The 27,125-nt window shown below is 42.2% G+C and overlaps 1 protein-coding gene across 4 annotated transcripts in view; it reads right to left on the bottom strand.

The window, feature by feature from the left end:
- Positions 1 to 27,125, bottom strand: part of fgd6 (FYVE, RhoGEF and PH domain containing 6) — a 185,861-nt gene that overhangs the window by 98,246 nt on the left and 60,490 nt on the right. For all 4 annotated transcript variants that reach the window (XR_010977625.1, XM_068058785.1, XM_068058784.1 and 1 more), the window contains 5 exons: positions 21,086 to 21,150; positions 20,954 to 20,984; positions 11,935 to 12,086; positions 9,499 to 9,655; positions 9,201 to 9,288 (listed from right to left, as the gene is read on the bottom strand). Coding sequence is in view for 3 of the 4 variants with exons in the window: in XM_068058785.1 (XP_067914886.1) it covers positions 9,201 to 9,288; positions 9,499 to 9,655; positions 11,935 to 12,086; positions 20,954 to 20,984; positions 21,086 to 21,150 (493 nt within the window). In the remaining variant the exon portion in view is untranslated. The remainder of the gene's footprint in view (positions 1 to 9,200; positions 9,289 to 9,498; positions 9,656 to 11,934; positions 12,087 to 20,953; positions 20,985 to 21,085; positions 21,151 to 27,125) is intronic.

Below are 27,125 nucleotides of genomic sequence, written 5' to 3'. Positions count from 1 at the left end.
GAAGAAAGGTAAATAAAGATGTTGGGAACACCAAAGCCATTGTCTTCGGCCCACCCCCACCACAAACTCCGTTCTCCGTGCTTCTTTAATTCTGACCTCTTGTATATCCCCCATATTAAACTGCTCCACAATTGGCTGTTGTACCTTCAGCTCTGAGACTCCCCCTAAAACTTTCCACCTCCCTTTCCTCCTTTAAGAAGCTCTTTATAACTGGTCTCTGACCAGACTCCATCCCGCTCCCTGGCAACTGTCTGAGGCTGAACATGAGCTTGGAGTCATACCCTACCTCAAGATAAACTTCTAACCACATACCCACTCCATCACCATGACTGCTACTCACACTTCCATAACACCGTCTGATGACACCCGTCTCAGCTTCGTGGCTGCTGAAACCCTCATCTATGCCTCTGTTTGCTTTAGACTAGACTCTTCAAATGCATTCCTAGCTTGCCTCCCATTTTGCACACTCCACAAACTTGCGCTCATCCAAAAATCTGCTGCCCGTATCTTAATTCACTCTAAGCCCTACCCACTCATCACCCATGCTTGCTGACATACGCTGGCTCCTGGTTAAGCAATGCATTAATTAAAAAATTTCCATCCTTGTTTTCAAATCCCTCCAAGGTCTTATCCGTCCCTATCTCTGTAACTCCTCGAGCCCTACAACACTCAGAAATCTGCACTTCTCCCAATTCTGGGCTGTTGTGTATCCCCAAATTTAATCACTCCACGAATGGCGGCTATGCCATCAGCTGCCGAGGCTCTAAGCTCTGGAAATCCTTCCCCAAACCCCTCAGCCTGTCTTAGTTCCTTTGAGAAGCTCCTTAAAACCTGCCCTTCATCTGTCTTAATATCTGATGTGCCTCGGTGTCAAATTTTGTTTCATAACTCTCCTGTGAAGTACCTTTGGACATTTTAAAGCCACTAAATAAATGCAAGCTTTTGTCCAAATTTTAATAGTTGTTTGCTGAAAGTCAGAAAGGTGTTTCAACTGAATACACAATAAATGCTATTTACAAACTAAGTATTGTAACGTTGCAATATTTTACATTTTTCCCTTCCTAATTCCCCTCCTATCCCACTAGGCACTGGTTCTTTCTGTAATAAGAACAGAAAGGACTGAAGTACTCTCAAGGTCAGGCAGCATCTGTGCAGAGAGAAGCAAAGTTAATGTTTCAGGTCGGTGACCTTGCATCAGAACTGGCAAAGGTAAGAAAAGTATTAGATTTTAAGCAAGTGGGGGGGGTGTGGAGGACGGGTGGTGGGGAAGAGAACAAAGGGGAAGGTGTGTGATCGGGCAGAGGGCAGGAGAGAGTAAATAATGAAGCTGTCCTGGGACAAAGGCAAACAGCGTGTTAATGGTGGGTGAAAGACAAAGCATTATTCCAGTATTAACGGCAGAATAATGAGCATCTCTGTCCAAAAGCACAACATGAAAAAGAGGCACATGGTTAAAATATAAAATCAAAAAAAAATTTTTTTTTTTCAAGAAAAAAATATTAAAAATAGACCAGTCTTGCTCTGAAACTGTTGAACTCAATGTTGAGTCATCAAGGCTGTAGAGTGCCTAATCGAAAGATGAGATGCTGCTGCTCGAGCTTGTGTTGATGTTCACTGCAGCTAGCCAAGGACAGAAACGTAGGCATGAGAGCAGGGTGGTGTGTTGAAATGGCAAGCAACTGGAAGCTGCTCGCGGTCATGCTTTCGGACTGAGCAGAGGTGTTCCGCAAAGCCTTACCTCACATAGTTAGGGACATAGGAATATGTGGTACAACATGCTTTCAAGTGATTTGGAGATAATCACAAGATGGCAGTGCATTACAGGAATCATTAGCTTCAAGTAATTTAATATCTAATGCAAGCGCAGAATTCCAACATACCAACTTTCCCTTATATAGCAATCCAGATCAATGTAGAATCTTGCTCCAAGCATAAATTATTAGTTAAGTCTTCATTGTTCAGCATGTTAAATTCTGATCAGTCCATAACCAATTACCATCACTTGCTTATTAACGTCAGTCTAAGAATATTTCATTCAGCCGTGGCAGAAGCAATATAAGGATTGAGTCATAGAGAGATACAGCACCGAAACAGGCCCTTCAGCCCACCGAGTCCACACCGACTATCAACCACCCATTTATACTAATCCTACATTAATCCCATTTTCCCTCTCACATCCCCACCTTCCCTCAATTCTCCTACCACCTACCTACACTGGGGACAATTTTTACAATGGCTAGTTTACCAATCAACCCGCAAGTCTTTGGCATGTGGGAGGAAACCGGAGCACCCGGAGAAAACCCACCCGGTCACAGGGAGAACTCGCAAACTCCGCACAGGTAATACCCAGAAACAAACCCGGGTCGCTGGAGCTGTGAGGCTGCGGTGCTAACCACTGCGCCACTGTGACTAATATTACAATGTGAATTTTTACCTTTGTGTGTAGCAGGGTAAAGTACAGGTGGGGAACATCTTACTAAATTACACTAATTAGGTGTAACTAGCATAAGAAAATTAGGGTATCCCAAGATGGACTTTCCCAAAGCCTTAAATACACTACCTGTTATTATTACAAAACTTTGGGTGCAATTACACTACAGTTTCAATCTCGCTGAAAGCATCATTCGTACTAATGCCAAGACTGTTGTTTAAATCTGGATCCTGATCCCAACTGGACTGAAAGAGGAACAGGAGAACTGCTGGGGGGAAAAGGGTAGCCACGGTTTCAATTGTACGTGGTGTGGAATTCAACTCCAGTGCAGCATCAAACTGGATTTTAAAAAAGTGCCTGAGGATCCTCGATGTTATACTTATTTTAGACCTACCTGGAGTTCATTTCAATGTTTAGATAATGCCAAAACTACCATTTGCTTTTAACCTGCTGGATAGGAGGTATGTCGTATGGGGAACCACAAATGCATAGTGATCTATCCTTGGCAGGAAAATTAAGAGTCCCAGTCAGGCAATACAAAATGGGATACTGCATGCCTAAACCCATACTGCAGCTACCGATTCAAGATCCAGAGCTGTAGTATAAATGCAGCAGTGGAAGATATAACCCAGCTACAGAATAGTTTCAGCAAACCATTGACACAGCAAGTTACTGATGTGGTATGTGCAAGTAGAAACCAGGCACTACCCTCCCCTCCAGGTAAGAGAAAATTAGATAAGAAAGTTTGATTGCAACAATCATACTATCGCTAGATGAAAGCAATGCAATTAATTTTACATGGAATGAAGATTCCCAAGCTCCTCATAATCAAGAAGTAAATACAATAAAAATATTATTTCCTTCTGCACATTTCATTCTTTTGCAAAATGACTTTAGTGGAGTTCCACACATTGGTAAAAGTAGCGTGAAAGGACAGAGGAGTTTTGGTATTGTTTCTTGAAATGCTTATTTAAACACTATACTAAAAATTAGCGAATGTTCTTCATTTTCTTTTAACTCTAAAATCAACACTGGGGAACTGCAGAATACAATTTTGAGACAATCCTCTGATAGCTATGCATCATTTCCTCTGCTGTATGGTCAAATAGAAGGTCTGATGCAACATGCCAAATATTTTATGATTAAACTACAATCACAGGACAGAGAAAGAACACCGAGTTTTGAACATTACTTTGCTACTTTTTGTGTAAGTAATCACTGAATGTGTCTTGTATGCTTCATTTTCATGATTTTATTGCATCACACTAATATTTGTAAGTCGTACTACACTATATTTAACATGCTGAGTTTACCAGTAATTCAAACACTTATCCTGCAAGTAGGCACTTGAATTTATTTTAATATATAAATTGTGATGCTGATCTGCAGGACAATAGGTAGAAATGTTACCGTCCACCAACACAGTAACATCACAAACTACAAATGAAATTTAAGCCATTGAAGATGTTAGCAGAATCTTGATGTTCATGTTTAAACACAATCCCATGTATTTACATTAAAATTACAAGATGCAACAAACCTTAGCAGAATACTCGCCACCTGTTCCACACTACTTCTACGATTCACCCCACTTCATATATCTTTAACTGTCCAACATAGTAATCTTGGTCATTGACCTCTTCCAGCCTCCTGACCACAAACTTTTACAGACATGCAAGCAACAGTCAGGGGAGGTTAGGTGAGAGGAGGCAGTCGCGTAGTGGTATTGTCACATGGGTTCGAATCCCAACACAGCAGAAGGTGGAATTTGAATTCAATTAATAAATCTGGAATAAAAAACAAAGCTGGTCTAATAATGGCCATAAAACCATTGTCGATTATTGTAAAAACCCATCTGGTTCACTAATGTCCTTGAAGGAAGGAAATCTGCTGTCCTTACCTGGTCTGGCCTACATGTGACTCCAGACCCACAGCAATGTGGTTGATTCATACATGTCCTCTGAAATGGCCTAGCAAGCCACACAGTTGTATCTAACTGCTACGAAGTCAATAAAAAAGAATGTAACTGGATGGACCACCCGGCATCGACCTAGGCTCAGGAAACGACAACGGCAAACCCAGCCCTGTCGACCCTGCAAAGTCCTCCTTACTAACATCTGGGGGCTTGTGCCAAAGTTGAGAGAGCTGTCCCACAGACTAGTCAAGCAACAGCCTGACAGTCATATTCATGGAATCATATCTGACAATGTCCCAGACACTGCCATCACCATCCCTGGATATGTCCTGTCCCACCGGCAAGACAGACCCAGCAGAGGTGGCGGCACAGTGGTATACAGTCGGGAGGGAGTTGCCCTGGCAGTCCTCAATATCGACTCCGGAGCCCATGAAGTCTCATGGCATCAGGTCAAACATGGACAAGGAAACCTGATTACCGCCTACCGCCCTCCCTCAGCTGATGACTCAGTACTCTTCCATGTTGAACAGCACTTGGAGGAAGCAGAGGGTGGCAAGGGCACAGAATGTGCGCTGAGTGGGGGACTTCAATGTCCATCGCCAAGAGTGACTCGGTAGCACCAATACTGACCGAGCTGAAAGAGTCCTAAAGGACGTATCTGCTAGACTGGGTCTGTGGCAGGTGGTGAGGGAACCAACAAGAGGGTAAAACAAATTTGACCTTATCCTCACCAATCTGGCTGCCGCAGATGCATCTGTCCATGACAGTATTTGTAGGAGTGATCACCGCACCGTCCTTGTGGAGACGAAGTCCCGCCTTCACACTGAGGATACCCTCCATCGTGTTGTGTGGCACTACCACTGAGCTAAAAGGGATAGATTTCGAACAGATCTAGCAATGCAAAACTGGGCATTCATGAGGCGCTGTGGGCCATCGGCAGCAGCAGAATTGTACTCAGTCACAAGCTGTGACCTCATGGCCCGGCATATCCCCCACTCTACCATTACCATCAAGCCAGGAGACCAACCCTGGTTCAATGAAGAGTGCAGGAGGGCATGCCAGGAGCAGCACCAGGCATACCTCAAAATGAGACGTAAACCTGGTGAAGCTACAACACAGGACTAATTGCATGCCAAAATGCGTAAGCAGCATGCGCTAGACAGAACTAAGCGATCCCATAACCAGCGGATCAGATCTAAGCTCTGCATTCCTGCCACATCCAGCCATGAATGGTGGTGGATGATTAAACAACTAACTGGAGGAGGTGGCTCCACAAATATCCCCATCCTCAATGATGGGGAAGCCCAGCACATCAGTGCGAAAGATAAGGCTGAAGCATTTGCCACAATCTTCAGACAGAAGTGCCAAGTTGATGATCCATCTCGGCCTCCTCCTGAAGTCCCCAGCATCACAAATGCCAGACTTCAGTCAATTCGATTCACTCCGCGTGATATCAAGAAACGATTGAAGGCACTAGATACTGCAAAGGCTATGGGACCGAACAATATTCCGGCAATAGTACTGAAGACCTGTGCTCCAGAACTTGCCGTGCCCCTAGCCAAGCTGTTCCAGTACAGCTACAACACTGGCATCTACCCGACAATGTGGAAAATTGCCCAGGTATGTCCTGTACACAAAAAGTAGGAAAAGTCCAACCCGTCCAATTACTGCCCCATCAGCCTACTCTCAATCATCAGTAAAGTGATGGAAGGGATCAACAGTGCCATCAAGCAGCACTTGCTTAGCAATAACCTGCTCAGTGATGCTCAGTTTGGGTTCTGCCAGGACCACTCAGCTCCTGACCTCATTACAGCCTTGGTTCAAGCATGGAAAAAAAATCTGAACTCAAGAAGTGAGGTGAGAGTGACTGTCCTTGACATCAAGGCAGCAGTTGACCGAGTATGGCATCAAGGAGCCCTAGCAAAACTGAGGTCAACGGGAATAAGGGGAAAAACTCTCTGCTGGTCGGAGTCATACCTAGCGCAAAGTAAGATGGTTGTGGTCGTTGGAGGTCAATCATCTGAGCTCCAGGACATCACTGCAGGAGTTCCTCAAGGTAGTGTCCTAGGCCCAACCATCTTCAGCTTCTTCATCAATGACCTTCCTTCAATCATAAAGTCAAAAGTGGGGATGTTCGCTGATGATTGCACAATGTTCAGCACCATTCACAACTCCTCAGATACTGAAGCAGTCCATGTAGAAATACAGCAAGACTTGGACAATATCCAGGCTTGGGCTGATGGGTGGCAAGTAACATTTGCGCCACACAAGTGCCGGGCAATGACCATCTCCAACAAGAGAGAATCTAACCATCTCCCCTTGACATTCAATGGCATTACCATCGCTGAATTCCCCACTATCAACATCCTAGGGGATACCATTTACCAGAAACTGAACTGCAGTAGCCATATAAATACTGTGGCTACAAGAGCAGGTCAGAGGCTAGGAATCCTGCGGCGAGTAACTCACCTCCTGTCTCCCCAAAGCGTGCCCACCATCTACAAGGCACAAGTCAGGAGCGCGATGGAATACTCTCCATTTGCCTGGATGGGTGCAGCTCCAACAACACTCAAGAAGCTCGACACCATCTAGGACAAAGCACCCCGCTTGACTGGCACCCCATCCACAAACATTCACCATCTCCACCACCAACGCTCAGTGACAGCAGTGTGTACCATCTACAAGATGCACTGCAGCAACGCACCAAGGCTCTTTAGACAGCACTTTCCAAACCCATGACCTCTACCAACTAGAAGGACAAGGGCAACAAATGCATGGGAACACCACCATCTGCAAGTTCCCCTCCAAGTCACACGCCATCCTGACTTGGAACTATATCGCCGTTCCTTCAGTTACTGGGTCAAAATCCTGGAACTCCCTTCCTAACAGCACTGTGGGTGTACCTACCCCACATGGACTGCAGTGGTTCAAGGCAGCTCACCACCACCTTCTCAAGGACAATTAGGGGTGGGCAATAAATGCTGGCTGGCCAGCGACGCCCACATCCCATGAATGAATAAAGAAAAATTAAATTAGTATAGTCAATCTCAGCAACATGCACCTCACATTTAGTGTTCTAAGCCTTATATTTCAGTAACTGTCATTTATGTGCCTTGTTGGTTCTAGACTCCATTAGACTGTCATCCAGCACTCAGATGCATGCAGTATTTTTGGCTACATTTTCACAATTGGAGAATATCTGATTTCAAGAAATAACCCCACACTCTTTTCAGAACTCCTTGCCTACATGCCATTATTGGACAGAATTTTCAAGCATTCAGCAGATTGCACTATCCACCCAGTCAGGTTTCTGACCAACTCTGAAGTCTTTGTCACCCTCTCCCTGGTTTTACAAATTTGGTGAGGATCAAATCATGTTCCTTTGCCTCTTAAGTCTCCATTTATGCTCAACCTATTCCACCACTGATAAATAAACACTCCATCACAGTCAAATTATATGTTGACTAAGGCATAATTTACGTCAAAAGGTACGTAATCCAAATTAACAACTGTTTTGCAGCAAGCTCCCTCTGCCCTCTCACTTGGCCCATTCTTGTAAACACGTGTTGACAAAACATCACAATCTTGTTTGATTATGAAGTGTAGTAACCTCGCTAACCATAGGTGTAAGTATTCATCATCTTACTCAGCCAAGAAACTGGAACGGCTGATAAAGAATTTTGAATGGGGAAAAAGGCTTCAGTGTCTCAGTGCAGAACTGTTTGGTGGGAGCCTACTGGGCACTAGAAATGGAATTTTGGCTGTCACAGCTGAACTGAAGAGGGGACATATTGGATCATAAAAAGCTTTAATATGGATCAGTTCAGAGCGTCATATGGATTACCTTCCATTAATGTCGCTTATCAAATGTTGACAGAGTTAAGGCGTGGTGTTAGGCACCCTCACAAATGCAGCAGGCTGATGAACTGCACAAGTGCTAGCAGGATGATTCTGTACATAGTATAGTCTCAGTGACCCCCATCTGATAAGGTGCCAATGAAATTGTGGCACTTTCTCTGATGGAGGAAAATAAATTGTCTGAAGGGCTTTATCTACTGCTCGACTCATGTACGTTTTCTTGTGCTAGTAAAACAGGATGTTCCATGAACAGTTGGAGGAGTGAAAGAGGAAGATACAAAAAAATTGTGATAAATATTGATCTGAAGCATATGCAAAAATGCCATTATACCGAGATTTGCGATGATATTTCTCCAGTGTGTTAAATGGACTCTGTGCATTAGTTTGACATAAAGCAGATAAAATTTAAGGTATACTTTCTGACTTTCATTAATTCAAACAGAGATCAATACTATTTATAAATTTCCATTATTCATCATTGCTTCTTTGCATTACAACATGGAAATCTGAGACTCCTATTAAATGTTAATTACAGATAATGACTAATGCTACACTTGAAGCTACAAATTTGCCTACCTTGGTATGCAGCAAACACAATACTTGGATTTACAATGCAGCCTACCCTAGTGCACAAATTATTATGGACTGACAAGGTACACCACAAGGAATGTTGCATACAGTATTACGCCTAGTTTGCAAGCTTAAGAACAGACTAAATTACACCCATTGTAAATTAACAGAAAACCAAAAATATGAAGTATTTGGAAAACATTGTAAATACTCCTTTTTAGAACAGAGGTAAACTTATTGAACATTATGTAACAAAACAAACCATAACTGGCATCTACCAGTAATCAATTTCAATGCTATATAAATAGACACCTGAATGTTTAATGTATGCTTTGAATAAAGTAGCCTTCCATCCAAATAGCAGGAATATAGTTTAAAAACCTGACCATTAACACAGACATTTCAGGAATAATGAGGTAACAATACCTGTCAGAAGCAGCTTGTACTGCGGAATCCTCTGGACAGGCTTTAACAGGTAATGTTTGAGTGCCAGGTTTGCACAACGAGAGCTCATCTGAAAGAAAACAGAAACCTGAAATTTTGTAGACCAGAAGATTCATAAACCAGTTAATGATAGCTGTAAAACCACCTGAGCATTTTGTGTAATGTATTTTGGAGACAACACAAGCTATCAAGTCTTCACACGTGATGTGTCTACCCAACAGTAAATAAAGACATATAGCTGCCAAATGTTTAAGTTGATGTTGATTTAAAGAATGATTACCTCAAATTCTTTAACTACAGCAGCAAATGTAGGGTTCTTCTTGCACTGTTCATCCAATAAACAAACATTCTTGTCAAACTCTTTGATATAAGTTGAATACATCTTGAGATATGGTCCCTTCTCCATGAAGATATCAGCTATTCTCTGATACTCATCCCTACAGAATTATTTTGATCAAGTGGAACAGAAATAAAAGCAAGTCATCGATAAAAGCAAGACAAAATTGGTAATATAGAGATAGACCACAGTTGGTATATAGGTTGTTGCAGCCCCTCCTCCATGGTTCAGTGGATAAATACATCATTTGATGTAGTGCTGCATTACACAATCAAATAAGATGCCAAGTTCAACCTCATCTCTATGCTGAGCAAGCCAATCTCAGCTGTGGTGGCAATGGAGATATTCAACAAAACTGAAAAGGAATCCCACTCTTGCTGTTCAGCAACTGCTACAATAATTGTGTCAAAGGTGCCAGATAATTAGAAGGTCCGGATCAGCTGTGAACACCCCAGAATTGTACAGCTGCTTCATCACACATGAAGATTGGCTGCTTGACCAAGATTTTGGAAGTCCATGGTAACAATTATCACCATGCGATTCAATAGATTAGGCGAGAAAGGAAGACCTGCTTATTGTTAGGAGTGCAAAATCCCATATTGGAGAAGTCTATAAATTCCAGGCAAAATAGTCATTTGAACTCATTTATCCTCAGAGAAGTTTCACTTGTTCTCAGTTGTGAGATGAGATACTGCACCCCAAAGAGCTTGCCTCCTCTAAGCCAACATGAAGCAATCCACATGCTGAATATCTTCCTCAGAACTAGAGGTGGGCTGTACATAATAGGAGAAAAATCGTGCTAGTTCCCCATACTACAAAAAAAACTCCTCCTTTCTATCACAGAACATGCACAGTTGACTGAAATAACTGCATAATTCCTTAATACAGTAATGCTGCACTTTGAAGGTTTTTTTGGTATACCAGGTTGAATGAGAACAGCATTTAACTGAAGGTTTAATTTTTAAGGTTATTGAGGTGAAGAAAAGAGAAATTGTAAAAACTAGAAATGCAAAGTAAAGACAAAATGCTGGAACTATACAGCAGATTCACCAATGCATGGACAGAGAATATATTGGTCAGCATTTAAAGTTCGTTCTGACAAAACGTTCACCTGCCTTTTCTCTTTTCAGAAGTTAACATTTGCTAAGTATTTCCAACATTTTTCGATTTTCACAAGCAAAAAGACCATTCGACTATGCAAGCTTATCTGAACATAAAAAGCCCAATGCACTATGCAGCGCTTAATTAAAAGGCAAGCGTTCAAGAATTTTGTTTTTGTGGACCTCACAGGTGTGTACCATGGAGCCTCAGGCACCACATAGAAAGTTGAAATAAATTATCCCATTTTATGCATACATCTCAAGTTGCTGGTACTAATTAATGGATCTATGATCAAGGATTTATCCACCAGTAAGGTACTGCTAAAAACAGGACTTCAGGCCCACAAAAATCAAGTAACACAGATTAGCAAATAAAACATATGTAAGTGCAAATAGGACAGAATTTCCTGTGCACTGAAGGCTGAATTTCCAGAGCTCAAGTGCTACTTGTGGCCCTAAGACTAGAGGTTGTGCCAGCTTAAATCATTCCAGGGTTTTGCCTCCACTAAACTATCTGAAAGCAATGTAATGGTTACTCTGTGTGAATGCCTTAGATGTGTATGGCTCGTGTGGCCTGCTCCATGTAGGTTTGCAGGAGACAAGTTGTTTGGAGTGCTGTATCCAGTCACCCAACTGAGAACAGACTTGCAGGTTGATAGGTAAATTGGCCATTGTAAATTGCCCCCAGTGTAGGTAGGAGGTAGAAGAATGGTGGGGATGTGGTAGAGAATATGGGGTTAATGTAGGATTAGTATAAATGGGTGGTTGTTGGTCGGCACAGACTTAGTGGGCTGAAGGGCCTGTTTCAGTGCTGTATCTCTAAATATAAAATATAATATAAAACAGATGAAACTTCTGTTGACTATAAATGAGTTCAAATGACTGCAAAGCCTGGGATTACACAGTACTCCAGTATGGGATCTCAGTCTTGAAAATAAGCATGGCCTTTCTCTCCATCCGACCCACCGAATCGCGAGGGTACGATTGTTGCTTCGGACAGTGATGACCTCAGAGCAGGCCAAACAGTGCTAAATTTTCACTAGTTTGAATGAATACCTCTTGTCCTACTGCCGTTGTTTAGTTTGAAATGTTCTTGATTTCCCTTTTATATATTCTTTACCATCTTACATAATGTCATGTCTCAGTGATCTCCTTTCAAGGCTGAGAAGCCCAAGTTACAACTTCATTCATAGTTCATTCCTGTCAGATTCAAAAGTCTATACAGTTTAAGGAATATTCTATTTTATCAGGCATAATGTAATGCTGAAAGATTCATTACCAGTGAGCCAATCTCTCTTCCAATTCTCGCAGCAGGCCGCGGTTTAGTTCATACAGCTGTGGGAGGTAATACAGGATCTGGTTCAAGATTTTATCTTCAATCACTTGCTTTCCATACAGTCTCGTAGACTGGATCACTGAATCCCGGAAATCCTGTCAGAATCCAGATGAATGAAATATACATAAAGCTGTCTTCAACATTTAAATCTCTTGATTTTTTGGCATATTTAATGATATATAAGGATGTAAGAATTGTGTTTTTTTCATTAAAAGGCAATATGATAAAAGCATTAATGAAAGGCTGGGACGGGGTAAATAGAAGGCTACTTCCAGTTGTTGAACAAACAAGAATGAGGGGCCATAGATGCATGATTAAATGCAAGAGATTTAGCATTGAGAACAGGAGGAATTTCTTTGCAGAGAGTTGTGAAGCTAAGGAACTTACTACCAGGGTTAGTGGTTGAAGCAGAAACTATGGCCGGAATTTTACCATTGTGGGCGGCTCAGAGTCCATTGAGGCGGATGGTGAAGAACTCACTCCTGCTCCTTGCTGCTGCTGGTATCAAGCGCGGGGCAGCCAATTAGTGGCACTGTGGCGTATTTCCAAATGAAAAGGGTGCGCGCGGGCGGGAGGCTGAGCGCGGCGGGGGCAGGTGGAGAGCTAGAAGAGTTTGCTGAAAACCATTTAAAAAGGCTTTCAGCAATCTCTGTGGCTCTGAGAGGTTTACCTGAAGCAAGGAGGAGGATGTTGAGAGGAGACACTGCACATCTGCAAGGGACAAACAAGGACTAAGGTTGAAAGGACTGGGACTGTAGCAGGACTGAAAGTGCCCACCAAGCCAACACTGAGAAAAATCAGAACCCCACCAGAACCTAATTGCAGGAATGTAAGGGAGTAGCTGCTGCACGGCCACCCGCTTCTCAGAGGAATCCTTACATGTCCTTTGCCAGGCGGCTGATGCAAGGCAGGAGGTCCTCTTCCCATCCGACAGAAGAAGGAGGCCTTCCCAAGTTGCAAAGGCGGCATAGCTGGAGGTAGCAGAAAAGGTCAACAGCCACAGAGCTGTTAGGAGGACATACGAACATATGAATTAGGAGCAGGAGTAGGCCACTCAGCCCCTTGAGCCTGCTCTGCCATTCAATAAGTTCATGGCTGAACTGATTACTCCACATTTCCACCTACCCCCAATAACTTTCCACCCCCTTGCTTATCAAGACTCTATCTACCTCTGCCTTAAAAATATTCAAAGACTCTGCTTCAACTGCCTTTTGAGGAAGAGAATTACAAAGACTCATGACCCTCAGAGAAAAAATTTCTCGTCATCTCGGTCTTAAATGGGCGACCCCTTATTGTTAAACAGTGACCCTTAGTTCTAGATTCTCCCACAAGGGCAAACATCCTTTCCACATCCACCCTGTCAAGACCCCTCAGGATCTTACATGTTTCAATCAAGTCGCTTCTTACTCTTCTAATTTTCAGCGGATACAAGCCTAGCCTATCCAATCCTTCCACTTAAGACAGCCCGCTCATTCCAGGTGTTAATCTAGTAAAACTTCTCTTTACTGCCTCCAACGCATTTATATCCTTCCTTAAATAAGGAGACCAGTACTGTACAGAGGACTCCAGATGTGGTCTCACCAATGCCCTGTATAGCTGAAGCATAACCTCCCTACTTCTGTATTCAGTTCCCCTCGCGATAAAAGATAACATTCTGTTAGCTTTCCAAATTACGTGCTGTACCTGCATACTAACCTTTTGCGATTCATGCACTCGGCCACCCAGGTCCCTCTGCACCTTTAAACTCTGTAATCTCTCACCATTTGGATAATATACTTTTTTATTCTTCCTGCCAAAATGGACAATTTCCCACTTTTCCACATTATACTCCATTTGCCAGGTCTTTGCCCACTCACCTAGCCTATCTATATCCCTTTGTAGCCTCCTTATGTCCCCTTCACAACTTAATTTCCTACCTATCTTTGTGTCATCAGCAAATTTAGCAACCATACTTTCGGCTCCTTCATCCAAGAGATTTATATAAATTGTAAAATGTTGAGGCTCCAGCACAGATCCCTGTAGCACACCACTCGTCACATCTTGCTAACCAGAAAATGACCCATTTATGTCTACTCTGTTCCCTGTTAGCTAGCCAATCGTCTATCCATGCCAATATGTTACCCCCTACACCATGAGCTTTTATTTTCTGCAATAACCTTTGATGTGGCACCTTATCAAATGCCTTCTGGAAATCTAAGTACAATACATCCACCAGTTCCCCTTTATCCACAGCACATGTAACTCCCTCAAAGGACTCCAATAAATTGGTAAAACGCGATTTCCCTTACACAAAATCATGTTGACTGTGCCCGATTACCTTGAATTTTTCTAAATGCCCTGCTATAACATCTTTAATAACAGCTTCTAACATTTTCCTTAAGACAGATGTTAAGCTAACAGCACTCCGGGGTCACTGGTGCAATTTGTAAATATTTATTGGATGTATGAACGCACTAAAAGTTATTAAATTTTCCACTTAGCATTTTTACATGTCACAGGTCATTGCTGATGTTGTAGGTGATATGGTTGCTCTGCATGAGGAGGATTATTTGAGAGGTGATACATTTGGGCTGGGTGGTGTTTGATGGAAAGGTGGCTTGGTTCAGATCAGATTTCCCCCTGAAAGTGAATGCCTCTGCCCTTCCAGCTCCTGTCAATGCCTCCTCTCAGACTTCCATCTCACTTTGTGGTTGATGAGACTCTATTCAGGATAAATGCCTGAGTATTAGAGCCTCCCGGGTCTCCCTTGCACTCAACTCCACCTGACCTTCAACTTCCTCTCTTCGCCGTTCAGGTGGCTGCGGCCCCTCTTCCTTATCTGTATCATCATCCTCGTCTGAGGAAGCCTCACGCTGACCTCGATCATCCTCCAGGGTATCCAACGTTAATTCTGCTTCTCTCTCCACAGATGCTGCTAGACCTGCTGAGTATTTCCACCGTTTCTTGTTTTTATCCCCTCTCCATCGCCAGGTTATACAAGGCGCAGCAGACGACAATAATTCTAAAGACTGTCATGCTAGGCCCCCACCTGCCAAGAATGAGGCGCATTAATTTAGTCATGAACTGATTTTAAATTGTTGCTGGAGCGAGGAAATGACTTGTTAAACAGATCAGCCGTGGCTGGAAAAGACATTTGCATATTAACAGATAGTGCTTGGAAGGACAAAGGACCATTCCCTGACACATTCAACTCACAATGGACCTTGATCACCAGGTATTGTGCGTAAGAGGAGCATTCCAGAGACTGCTAAGGTGATACAATCCAGGACTGGTTAGACCAGCTGGTCATATGACTAACTGGCTGTTCCTTTTGAACTAGCCACAGAGACTTTGGGTAGAAAGACTGTTTGCTCCTGGACTAGGATCTCTCCTGTCTGCTACCATCTATTTCTCACAAGCCTCTGAATCCACTGAAGACACATGAACCCCAAGAGAGAAAAGTCTCCTATAACAACAGGGTTTAAGAAGAATACTGGGCCCCAATGAAAAGCAAGATCTACCTACAATCAAGGACTCCACAGTGAGCTCGGACGAACTGTAACAAAAACTCTTCAGATATTGCCTCAAACTTTTGCAATTTATTTTTCTTCTGCTCTTTTCTGTCTCTATGTGCATGAGTGTATCGCGTCTGCATGCTAGCGTGTGCGCGTCATGTATCCGTAGGCATCAACTGAATTAGAATTTAAGTTCAAGTTTAATAAATTTCAACCTTTCTTCTTTAAACCTAAGTAAACCTGTTTGTACTGGTTTCTTTGCCTTATAATTTAAAAGTGGTGAAAAAGGATTCACCAAGGGGGAGCTACAAACATGGTGTATTTAAAATTAAACCCTGTTACGTTATGACCAGGTGAAGGCTGAAAGGGAACTCTAGACCTCTTTCTCACCTGGTGGTAACAAGACCCTTGATGACAAGTACTGCAGGGCTCCATCTGAGCGATCGAGACATCTAAATGTAATTTTGAGGAGACCTATGTCTGTTCTATGGTCACTCTGGTGGCCGCCTGGCTCTCATTGTAACGTTCTTCTGCATCATTCCTTGGGTTCCTCACCAGTGTCATCAGCCATGTCCTCAGCGGATAACCCCTGTCGCCAAGTATCCATCCTTGCAGGAGTTCAGGAGGGCTGAACAGTGCTGGCACCTGGGAGTTCTGGCGAATGAAAGCATTGTGACTGTTCCCAGGGTAACGTGCACACACCTGCAAGATCCCTTTACGATGGTCACAGACGAGCTGAACATTCATTGAGTGGATCCCTTTGCGATTAATGAAGGCCCCTGACTGACCTGCAGGTGCTCTAATGGCCACATGAGTACAGGCTATTATGCCCTGGACTATTGGGAACCCAACAATGGTGCTGAAGTCTCTGGCTCTCTCAGCCTGACTGGCAGTATCCCTCTTGAAATTGATGAAATGGTTGGCACACCTGAAAATAGCATCAGTCACAACCTTTATGCAGTGATGTGTGCAGTCTCTCAAGCATCAGCGCATGTTTTCCAACAAAGCCTGGAATTAGCCTGATGCATAGAAATTCAGTGCTACTGTTACCTTCAGCGCGACCGGCATTGAATGGCCACCCATGCAGTTTGCAACAACTTCTGTTGCCAACATCTCACACAGAGATGTGACAGTCTCCTGTGACAGCCGCAGGAGTGGGCAGCGACGTTGTCAATAGAAAACAGATTTGCTCCTGTTATTAAACTACTAGCATGGACCTGAGCCTACTACATGTGCAGACCCATTTCTATTCTGTGGGAAAGCCCCAGGAATCTCAAGCATAGACCTGACATAATGGCTGGATTTTACCAAGCCCTCGCGTCGGGCTCCATGGATGGGGGCGGGGGTGCTGAAAGATGGAGCTGGCAGTGGTCCGCCACAGAGGCCAGTGCTGGGAGGGCCTGGCCCGATCCTCCCAGCGGCGCCGAGGCTCCATGGCAGCCCCCCCGCCACTGGGCGACGGGATCTGGATTTCAATATTTAAATTAATGACATGCATAAATTTAAATGAATTTACCTTCAATCTTCCGGGCCCACCGCGACCTTTGGCGCGGCGGCCGGCACTCCCACGCCTTCAAATTCCCGTCCAGGGAAAGCCGGCGTCACACTGGTGGGGAGGAGGCAGGAGTTAATATTTTCAGTGCGGGGCGGGTGGAAATGGGGTCAAATAAATCTAATGGGTGTAGGGGATGGTGGGAAGGGGTGAACTTTAAACTTTGTACAGTCTGGAGGTGTGGGAGTGGGGGGGGGGGGAAACGATCAGATTTAAAAGGTAAATGTTTTGGGAGTGGGGCGGGAAGGGCTAATAGTTAATGTAATTGTTATTGGGGGGTGGAAAAGAGGTGTTAGAAATTTATTTAATAAATTCTGGGGGGTGTATCTTTAAAAATTCAAATTGACCAGCAGGGCTGGCTGCCCTTTAAAAAGGGCACCAGCGCCTGTGCACAGGCAGCTGACGCCATTGCCAAGGACTGACAGCCCGCGCCCTCCATGAGATTGGGGGTGTGGGGTGCGGGCCACCCCGGCTATTTAGTTTAGAGATACAGCACTGAAACAGGCCCACCGAGTCTGTGTCGACCATCAACCACCCATTTATACTAATCCTACACTAATTCCATATTCCTACCACATCCCCACCTGTCCCTATATTTCCCTACCACCTACCTATACTAGGGGCAATTTATAATGGCTAATTTACCTATCAACCTGCAAGTCTTTGGCATGTGGGAGGAAACCGGAGCACCCGGAGGAAACTCACGCAGACACAGGGAGAACTTGCAAACTCCACACAGGCAGTACCCAGAATTGAACCCGGGTCGCTGGAGCTGTGAGGTTGCGGTGCTAACCACTGCGCCACTGTGCAGATATTACATTTAGTTCCCTCATCTAAATCAATATATATTGTGAATAGCTGGGGTCCTAGCACCGATCCCTGCGGCGCAGTGTGGGCTGCCATTTTTTGAGTTCACTGCCGACATCGGCGGCGGACTCTTAAAATCCAGCCCAATGAGCCTCTGCCCCATTTTCCTCCAAACTGTGCCCGAGGAAAACCAATCATCAAAGCATAGGTAAAGTTTCCCCATAGGTTTCAGAATGGATGGCTGCATTTGCAACTGAAAATAGTACAGAACTGGAACTACTCAAAATTTAAAACTGGACTGGAAATTTTAGCATTCAAATGTCGCAAATGAAGATATCAAATTATGGTGTAGAAGTAATCTTCGGATTCTTTCCAGTCACTGCTCCACTTCTCCCCAATAAAATTTACTTCTCAAATCATCATTTTGTAAATATAACTTCTATTTTCAGCACTACTAAAACTGAAAAAAAAGCAAACTGTTCCTCAGACTTCAAATACACTATAATTTGAATGCTGAAGGCACAAAATTGGTGGTGCAAATATTGGATGTTGGACCAATTTCATTTTTTAACATTAAAAGCTAAACTTCTGGTTAATTGTGTATATTTCTATCTGAAGTCAGGCAAAAGAAAAAATACATTTTAGTTTTCAATACATCATTCAGACTATTATTTCCCAAAATTACCTCAACAGTGACTCTCCACATCCAGCACCCTTACCCCTTTTCACAGAGGCACTCTATCCTCTACAGATTAACTTCATAGACATTGTACGCTAACCAATGCCCCCACAACCCTTTCAAAGACCTATACCCCTCCCGCAATCCTCTGAGCTCATAACTGTATCGGGCTTTGGTGAGATCACATCTGAAGTATTGCATTGGAGGCAGTACAGCAAAGGTTCACTACATTGGTTTCCAAACAGGCTGTCCTATGATGACGTTCAGTAAATTGGGCCTAAACTCTCGAGTTTAGAAGAATAAGAGGTGATCTCACTGAAACATACAAGATTCTGAAGGGGCTTGACAGGGTAGACAGAGGTCTAGAACACAGGGGCAGTCTCAAGGTTGATCATTTAGGACTATGGTAAAGAGAAATTTCTTCACTGATGGTTGCGAATCTTTGGAATTCTCTACTCCAGAGGGTTGTGGATGCTGCAGCATTGAATATATTTCAAGGCAGAGTTAGCAATTTTTGGTTTCTGAGGGAATCAAGGGATATGGGGAGCGTGCAGAAAGGTGGAGTTGAGGCAGATCAGCCATGATTGTATTGAATGGCGGAGCAGGCTCAAGGGCCCTTATGGTCTACTTCCTCTTCTATTCCTAATGACACTCTTCTCCACCCCCTCAATTCAATCTGGCACTATTCCCCCTTCCACCTGTTTACATTGGCACTCTTTTGCTTCTCCACCCTTTTCAGTTCATGGTGCTGGGTCTTCACCTCTCTACCTCAGTTAATGCTGGAATTCATTTTTCCACCATTCCAAAGCAGCAGTCGCAGCATCTGCCTCCTTCCCTCTCTCCAGAATTATCATCCACGCTCTCCATTTCCTTTTTTCCATTTTGCCTTTTCCTCTCATCCGTCCCCCGCCTTCTTGCTAACGGCAGTGATACCAGCCATTACAACTTGTAGGCAGAAGCAGTTTGATTGAGATTAGGAGTAATGCTGAGGAAAGGAAACCCATTCCATGCTGGTTTGAGTCAGCGACTGTTGTCGCACAGAACCGGCCCTAAAATGCTGAAAGCCAGGGTGAAGTGTTGATGGCTGACATGTATGTACCAGCATAACCTTGACTTGCCATTATGGGTAGACCTTGTGCGGTTGCAATGTTGGATATGTATGCAGATGTAACAACCTGGAAACTGATAATCCAAATGTCACTTTTGCCCTTCCAAAATTGGCTGCAATTCTTATTCCACACCCACAGATTCCCCACTTCCCATCTGCCGAAGGCCACGTTAAAACAATTAAAAATATTACATATTAAAAAATGCAATGTTTCACTTGTTCAAATATGTAGATAAAAATGTACAAATGAAGATAAAAGAGCTCTATGAACATGATTGCTTCACTAATACTGGACAACATGTGATCATGCACTTTGGTTGTTAGGTTTAGAATTTGGCAAGTTCCAGAGGAATAAATGATAACGAGGAAATTTGATCAGCGCCACATTTCTCTTCACTTACTCAAGCTTTCATAGAAAATATATGCACATTTCTATAATTAGTGGGGCACTGCCAAACTCGAGCTAACTGAAGTGAATCACTTTGTGCTTTCAAACCTCAAGCTTATATCTATTTTTCAGTATACAAAACTGTTTTCACAGTATGTAAACTTGTTTTTGTGTTACATAACTATCATAACAAATTTAAAACATATTTGTGCCTGGCATAGCCTCATGCCAAAAACTTTCAAGAAGTATAGACATTTTGAACTGTTTCGAACTGGCTGACATTGCACTATACAAATTACTATTCTTTTGGAACTTTAACCAGACTTTAAAAAAACCACTGTCTGAATGACTAACTATTCAAAACATTTTGACTGAAGACAGCACCCAAACAACTCCAAACTGCTGACCCAAGCAATGTACAACCTATCACAGTAAAAGGCAGTTATTTTGGACCCAGCTGTTTTGCACTCTGTATAGCAAGGATATCTGTTTGCATTCCATTCATGAGAATGGCTAAGGTTTATCTGACTAGTACTGGGAAGTATCAAGTGATTAAAGGGTACCAGATGACACAGTAACACAGAATGGAAGGCATTGACAGGTGGCCAGCTACTACCCTCACACAAGTCTGAAATGGATATTAAACCCTTTTCACTGTTGTTCATGGGCAACCACACATTTCTTCAAATATCTAACAGCTGACCAGCACATACTAAAAAATGTTTTTCAAAAGTAGAGGACCAGAAAGTTATCCAAAATCCATTTCGGTTTATTTCTTACGGTCACACCAAAGCACTGCATTTCAGAAGGAGATTTTGTTACAGACACTTTGTTTTATAGCACATTCTATATAGGCCACCTGTTCTAACCATGTTCTTTCATCTACTGATTTCAAAGAACATAAAAGGCTCAAAGCAGAAAATCAATTACTTACGATGTGCAAAAGCTTCAAAACATCCACAAATCTGTAGACAAAAAAATCCACAGCATTATCCTTTCATAAATGAATTGAAATTATTCAAACACTGCTGTAATTTTTATATCAAAATCAAAACACGATACATACACTTTCTCTGAGCTCATGATTTCTCTGGCAATATGATAGACTTTGGTTTTCTTCCCTTCATCATTCTACAAAGAATATACAAGGCAAGTTTTAGAAAGTACAAAATCATTTACAGCAAAATATAAAATATAGTGGCATTACTACACCAAAATAAACTTTAAAACTCCAAAATAAGACAAAAAATTTACACATTCCCTGAACATTTCATAAGTTGTTCAAAACCATCAAGTTGAGCAAAAAAAACTCCAATCATAGTACAGCTTAAGAATTTACAGTGAACTGGCCATCAACACCTAGCTGTTTTAAACATTTTAAATTAACATCGTATTAGTACCCAATTATTTGCCTCATCAGCCTATAAACTGCAATCCATGGACACTAGGCTTTCATAAGAATACAGTCTACTCCTGATAATTTGAAGTTATTTTTGTACTATTAAAAATTTTGAATTATCCAATTAATTTTAGTTAAACAACATAAAAAAAGTAGAAATGAAAAAATGGAATAACTTTAATTAGGCAATTTTGATTTGAGTTACAGATTGTAGTAGGTGCCTTACTTAGAAAATAGTGTAGTAAGATAAAATATAGCTTCTACAGATGGTCAACATTTACCTCATGCTCACTAAGCTTCAAAAAAAAAGTGCACCTTTCTATAAAATGAAAAGGACTTTCCTCCTAAGACACTAAACGTACTCGACGACTTTATTACCTCTTTTTATACAATGTTTGTTTCCCTGCCTCAACTTTTTGCCAACTAGAGAACAGGCTATTATAGATCTTGTATTGTGCAATGAGAAAGGACTAACTAATAATCTTGTTGCAAAGGAGAAAGGGCTAAATAATAATCTTGTCCTAAAGGAGCCTCTAGGGAAGAGTGACCATAATCTTATAGAATTTTACATTAAGTTTGAAAGTGATGTAGTTTAATCTGAAACTAGGGTCTTAAATCTAAACAAAGGAAACTACAAAGGTATGAGGAACTGTGGTAGATTAGGAAGTTACATTAAATGGTATGATGGCAGACAAGCAATGGCTAGCATTTAAAAAATTAATACATGGTTTACAACAAATTTACATTCATCTGAGGCACAAAAACCCAGAGGAAAGATGATCTAACCATGACTAACAAGTGAAGTTAAAGACTGTATTAGATCAAAGGAACAGGCTTATAAAGTTGCCAAAAAAGTAGTAAGCCCAAGGATTGGGAGCATTTTAGAAATCAGCAAAGGAAGACCAAGAAACTGATAAAGAAAGGAAAAGTAGAATATGAAAGTAAACCAGCAAGAAACATGAAAATGAACTGTAAAAAGGAAAAGATCTGCTAAGACAAATGTGGGCCCATTACAGGCAGAGACATGGGAATTTATAATGGGGAAAAAGGAAATGGCAGAGAAACTAAACAAATACATTATGTGTGTCTTCACGGTGGACGATACAAAAAACTTCCCAGAAATACAAAAAAACCAAGAGACTAGCAAGAATGAGGAACTGAAAGAAATTAGTATTCGTAAAAATTAGTACTGAAGAAATTATTGGGATTGAAATTTGATAAATCCCCTGGACCGGATGATCTACGTCCCAGTGTGTCGGAAGAGGTTTGCTGTAGAGATAGTGGCTGCGTTGGTAGTCATCTTCCAAAATTCTATAGAATCCGGAACAGTTCCTGGAGATTGGAAGGTAGCAAATGTAACCCCACTATTTAAGGAGGGAGAGAGAAAACAGGGAACTACAGACCTGCTAGCCTGACATCAGTAGTAGGGAAAATGCTAGAATCTATGATAAAGGATGTTATAACTGGACACTTAGAAAATAATGGTAGGATTGGGCAGAGTCAACATGGATTTATGAAAAGAAAATCATGTTTGACAAACCTGTTGGAGTTTTTTGATGATGTAACTAACAGAATATAAAGGGTGGAACCAGTGGATGTGGTGTATTTGGATTTTCAGAAGGTTTTCGATTGGGTCCCACACAGGTTAACAAGCAAAATTACAGCATATGGCATTGGGACTAATATACTGGCATGGATTGAGAATTGGTTAATGGACAGAAAACAGAGAGTAGGAATAAATGGGTCATTCTCAGGTTAGCAGGTTGTGACTAATTGGTACTGCAAGGATCAGTGCTTGGGCTCCAGCTATTCACAATTTATATCAATGATTTGGATGTGGGGAACAAATGTAATATTTCCAAATTTGATGACATAAAACTAGGTGGGAATGTGAGTTGTGAGGAGGATACAAAGAGGCTTCAAAGGGATTTAGACAGGCTAAGTGAGTGGGCAAGAACATGACAGATGGACTATAATGTGGAAAAATGTCCAAGTTTTCCACTTTGGTAGGAAAAACAGAAATACAGGGTATTTCTTAAATTAAGAGAGATTGGGAAGTGTTGATGTCCAAAGGGACCTGGGCGTCCTTGTTTATAAGTCACTAACATGCAGGTGCAGCAAGCAATTAGGAAGGCAAATTGTATGTTGGCTTTTACTGCAGCAGGCTGTAAGTCATTCTGCAATTGGAGAGAGCCTTGGTGAGACAGCACCTGGAGTATTTTGTACAGTTTTGGTCTCCTTACCCAAGGAAGGATACATTTGCCATAGAGGGAGTACAATGAAGGTTCATCAAACTGATTCCTGGGATGGCGGGATTGTCCTATGAGGAGAGATTGAGGAGACTGGGCCTGCATTCACTAGAGTTTAGAAGAATGAGGGGTGATCTCGTTGAAGCATATACAATTTGTACAGGGCTCCACAAGGTTGATGCAGGAAGGATGTTTCCCCTAGCTTTGCAGGGGTGGGGGGAGGTTTGAACCAGGGAACGCAGTCTCAGAATATGAGATAGGCCATTTAGGACCGAAATGAGGAGGAATTTCTTCACTCAGAGGGTGGTGAATCTGTGGAATTCTCTACCCCAGAAGACTGTGGAGGCTCTTGCTCCTATTTCATATGTTCCTACACTCCTCCTTTATTTGGCTGAGAACAGAGAATTTATCCAATCAAAGGTAGACAAGCTTTGGCAGCAGACAACACTTGAAACAGAACCCACAACTTCATTAGGATGTGAGTACTTACATCAACTGCATCACAAAGCTTTCCCGATTCTATATTCCCAGTATTCAACCACATTCTGATAAAATCAAGCATGGAGGAGAAGGGCAGTGCGTGCAGAAGAGAAAAGGACAAGAGGTCATGCTTTGCCTTCTGTTTTAAAATAGACTTTTTCACCTCTAGGAAATGAGTTTGAATCAAACCTCACTTCTAGGCATGGAATTTGCAGTATTGAGTTTTTCTTTTTTTTAAAAATAAGCCCATGAGAATCAGGAGACTGCAGGGTGGTGTGATTCATTTCAAGCCATGCATGGGATTTCTTCACACAATTGTTAAAAATAAAATTTGGATGTAATTTTTTAAAAAGTCAGCTCAAAGGTTAGAATTGAATTACATGGAAGCATCATTAATTATAATTGAAAAGATTCAATGGCTAGTCATAAGACAACTATTAAAGATTACTACATGTAAAAAAAAGTTATAAAAATCAAATATCTAGTTATACAAATTGCAATTTGTGCTTTCTCTCTTATAACATTAAAAATTAAGAACAGTACAAGCAGCATAAATGGCAATATTGGAAGCATGTTTTTTCCAATCATTTGTTCATGGGATGTCCCTGGGGTTAACTCAATATCCTCCAAAAGTTAAACTGCTGCGAGCCCTTCCCTCGGAGTGGGCCTGGTCACACGTCCTCAGTTTCCCCAGGCTATTTTTGTTTTGGAAAATTTGTTTTTGAGATGCGAGTATCTCTAGTTAGGCCAGCATTTATTACCCATACCTAACTGCCATCGAGGTGGTGGTGGTGAGCCACCTTCTTGAACCACTGCAGTCCATGTAGTGTAAATACACCTACAGTACTGTGAGGGAGGGAGTTACAGAATTTTAACCCCAGCGACGGTGAATGGACAGCAATATAGTCCCAAGGCAGGATGATGCATGGCTTGGAGAAGAATCTGTAGGTGGTGGTGTTCCCATGGTTCTGCTGCCCCTCTTCTTCGAGTTGGCAGAGATTTTGGGTTTAGAAGGTACTGTCAAAGGAGGATTGGCAAGTTTCTGCAATGCATCTTATAGGTGATACACATTGCAGACAAAGTGCACCAGTGGTGGTGGGAGTAAATGCTTAAGGATGGGATGCCGATCAAGCGGGCTACTTTGTCCTGTCTGTTGTTGAGCTTCTTGAGTGTTGCTGGAGTTGCATTTATCCAGGCACGTGGAAAGTATTTCACCACCCTCCTGACTTGTGTCTTGTCGATGGTGGACAGGCTTTGGGGAGTCAGTAAGTGAGTTACTTGCCAAAGAATTCTCAGTCTCTGACCCCATTACAATATGGAATAAAGTACTATTACCAGTGGCTTGAACCTGTTTTAATCATGACATTCAGGAAGAGATAAGTCACTTGAAAAGAAAAGCCATGGAGAAGCAGCATAGCAATGCGATGAGCATACATAGCTCTGACATAGATCAATCACCAAGACAGGCATATGGGCCAAATTATTTTTAAAGATAATCAGCCATGATCTCATTGAATGGTGGAGTGGGCTCGAAGAGCTGAATGGCCCATTCCTGCTCCTATTTCTTATGTTCTTAAGCTGTCCAGTTACATCAAATACATTCACATCAGAAATAGTATAGTGAGCTAGATTCAAAGTGGAGCCCCTTCTCCTCTACTTCAAGCATGTGGCTTACCCCAAAACACAAAGGAGCATCTCCTACTGCAGCAGTAGGACACCATTTCTCACATTGGTCATCCTTGTGGCACCTCTGTGAAATTGCCAATTTAATGCCAATTGGGGAATTTTTGTGCTGTAGGCCTTTGTTGAACTGATGTTAGGAGATTGGGAGTTTCAAACCTATTTCTGGTAGAACCTTACAAATGGAAGAGTCAAAGTTTCTGCCGTACCAGTCTAAGCCCAGATGTGAAAGGATGGTCTACTAACCCAATATATTAGGTATGTACAATCTTTTGGAGTGGGGCCAAACATGTGTCAAAACCACTGAGTGGGCTGCATACGATTATGCAATAATGCAAGCACCATATTTAAAAATGAAGTACAACCCCACCCCACAAACAACTCTGTCTTTATCCTTGATTCTCCATTGTCCTACTTCCTTTTCCTGGACATCTCCTTCCCCTTACCCTGTGGGCCTCGCTCACCCCTCTGCTTCTGTGTCCTCTTTTAAAGTATGTCTTTAGAAAGATTCACTAATCTTAAAGAATGTAATCCCCACCCTTGTGAGCACAGGCAGCAGTGGATACGCGATGGAGGCCATTAAAGCGGCAACGGAACTGAGAATACTTCAGCTCTTTTAAGCTTCTCAGGCCTGGAGAAATGGTAAAGCCTGGTCATCAATTGGTTGATTTTAACCAATCATGGCACAGCCTTTACCAACCTTTCATGCCTGACAATTTCAGACCGGTTTAAGTTGGTTTTGTATACAAGAATAAAGCATGAGTTTCATGAGCAACAGTAAAGTAGTTTGCAGGTTGTATTTAAAAGAAAAAAAGTCTTGCATTTATATAACACCTTTAATGATCTCCGAAAATCTCAAACTGCTTGACAGCAAACAAAGTACTTTTTGAGGTGTAGTCGCTGTGGTAATATAGGAAATACAGCAACCAATTTACTCACGGCAAGGTTTTATAAATGGCAATGTAATGATGAACAAATAATCTGTTTTTGTGATGTTAGTTCAGGGATAAATATTGGCCAGGATACGGGAGAACCCACCCTCTTCTTTGAATAGTGCCATGGAATCTTTTACGACTATCCGAGAAATTTAACGTCTCATCTGAAAGACAGCACCACCGACAGTGCAGCACTCCCAGAGTAATGTGCTGGAATGTGAGCCTAGATATTGTGCTCAAATCTCTGACAGCAACCTGAACATACAATGTTCAGTGACTCAGAGGCGAGAGTGCTACTCACCAAGCCACATTTAGCCTGCAGACCATGTCTTGGACACCATTATATTACATCATCCAAGCAGT

Source organism: Heterodontus francisci, chromosome 27 (genome assembly GCF_036365525.1).
Source record: "Heterodontus francisci isolate sHetFra1 chromosome 27, sHetFra1.hap1, whole genome shotgun sequence".
NCBI lineage: Eukaryota > Metazoa > Chordata > Chondrichthyes > Heterodontiformes > Heterodontidae > Heterodontus > Heterodontus francisci.
This window is presented reverse-complemented; position numbering and strand designations above follow the sequence as displayed.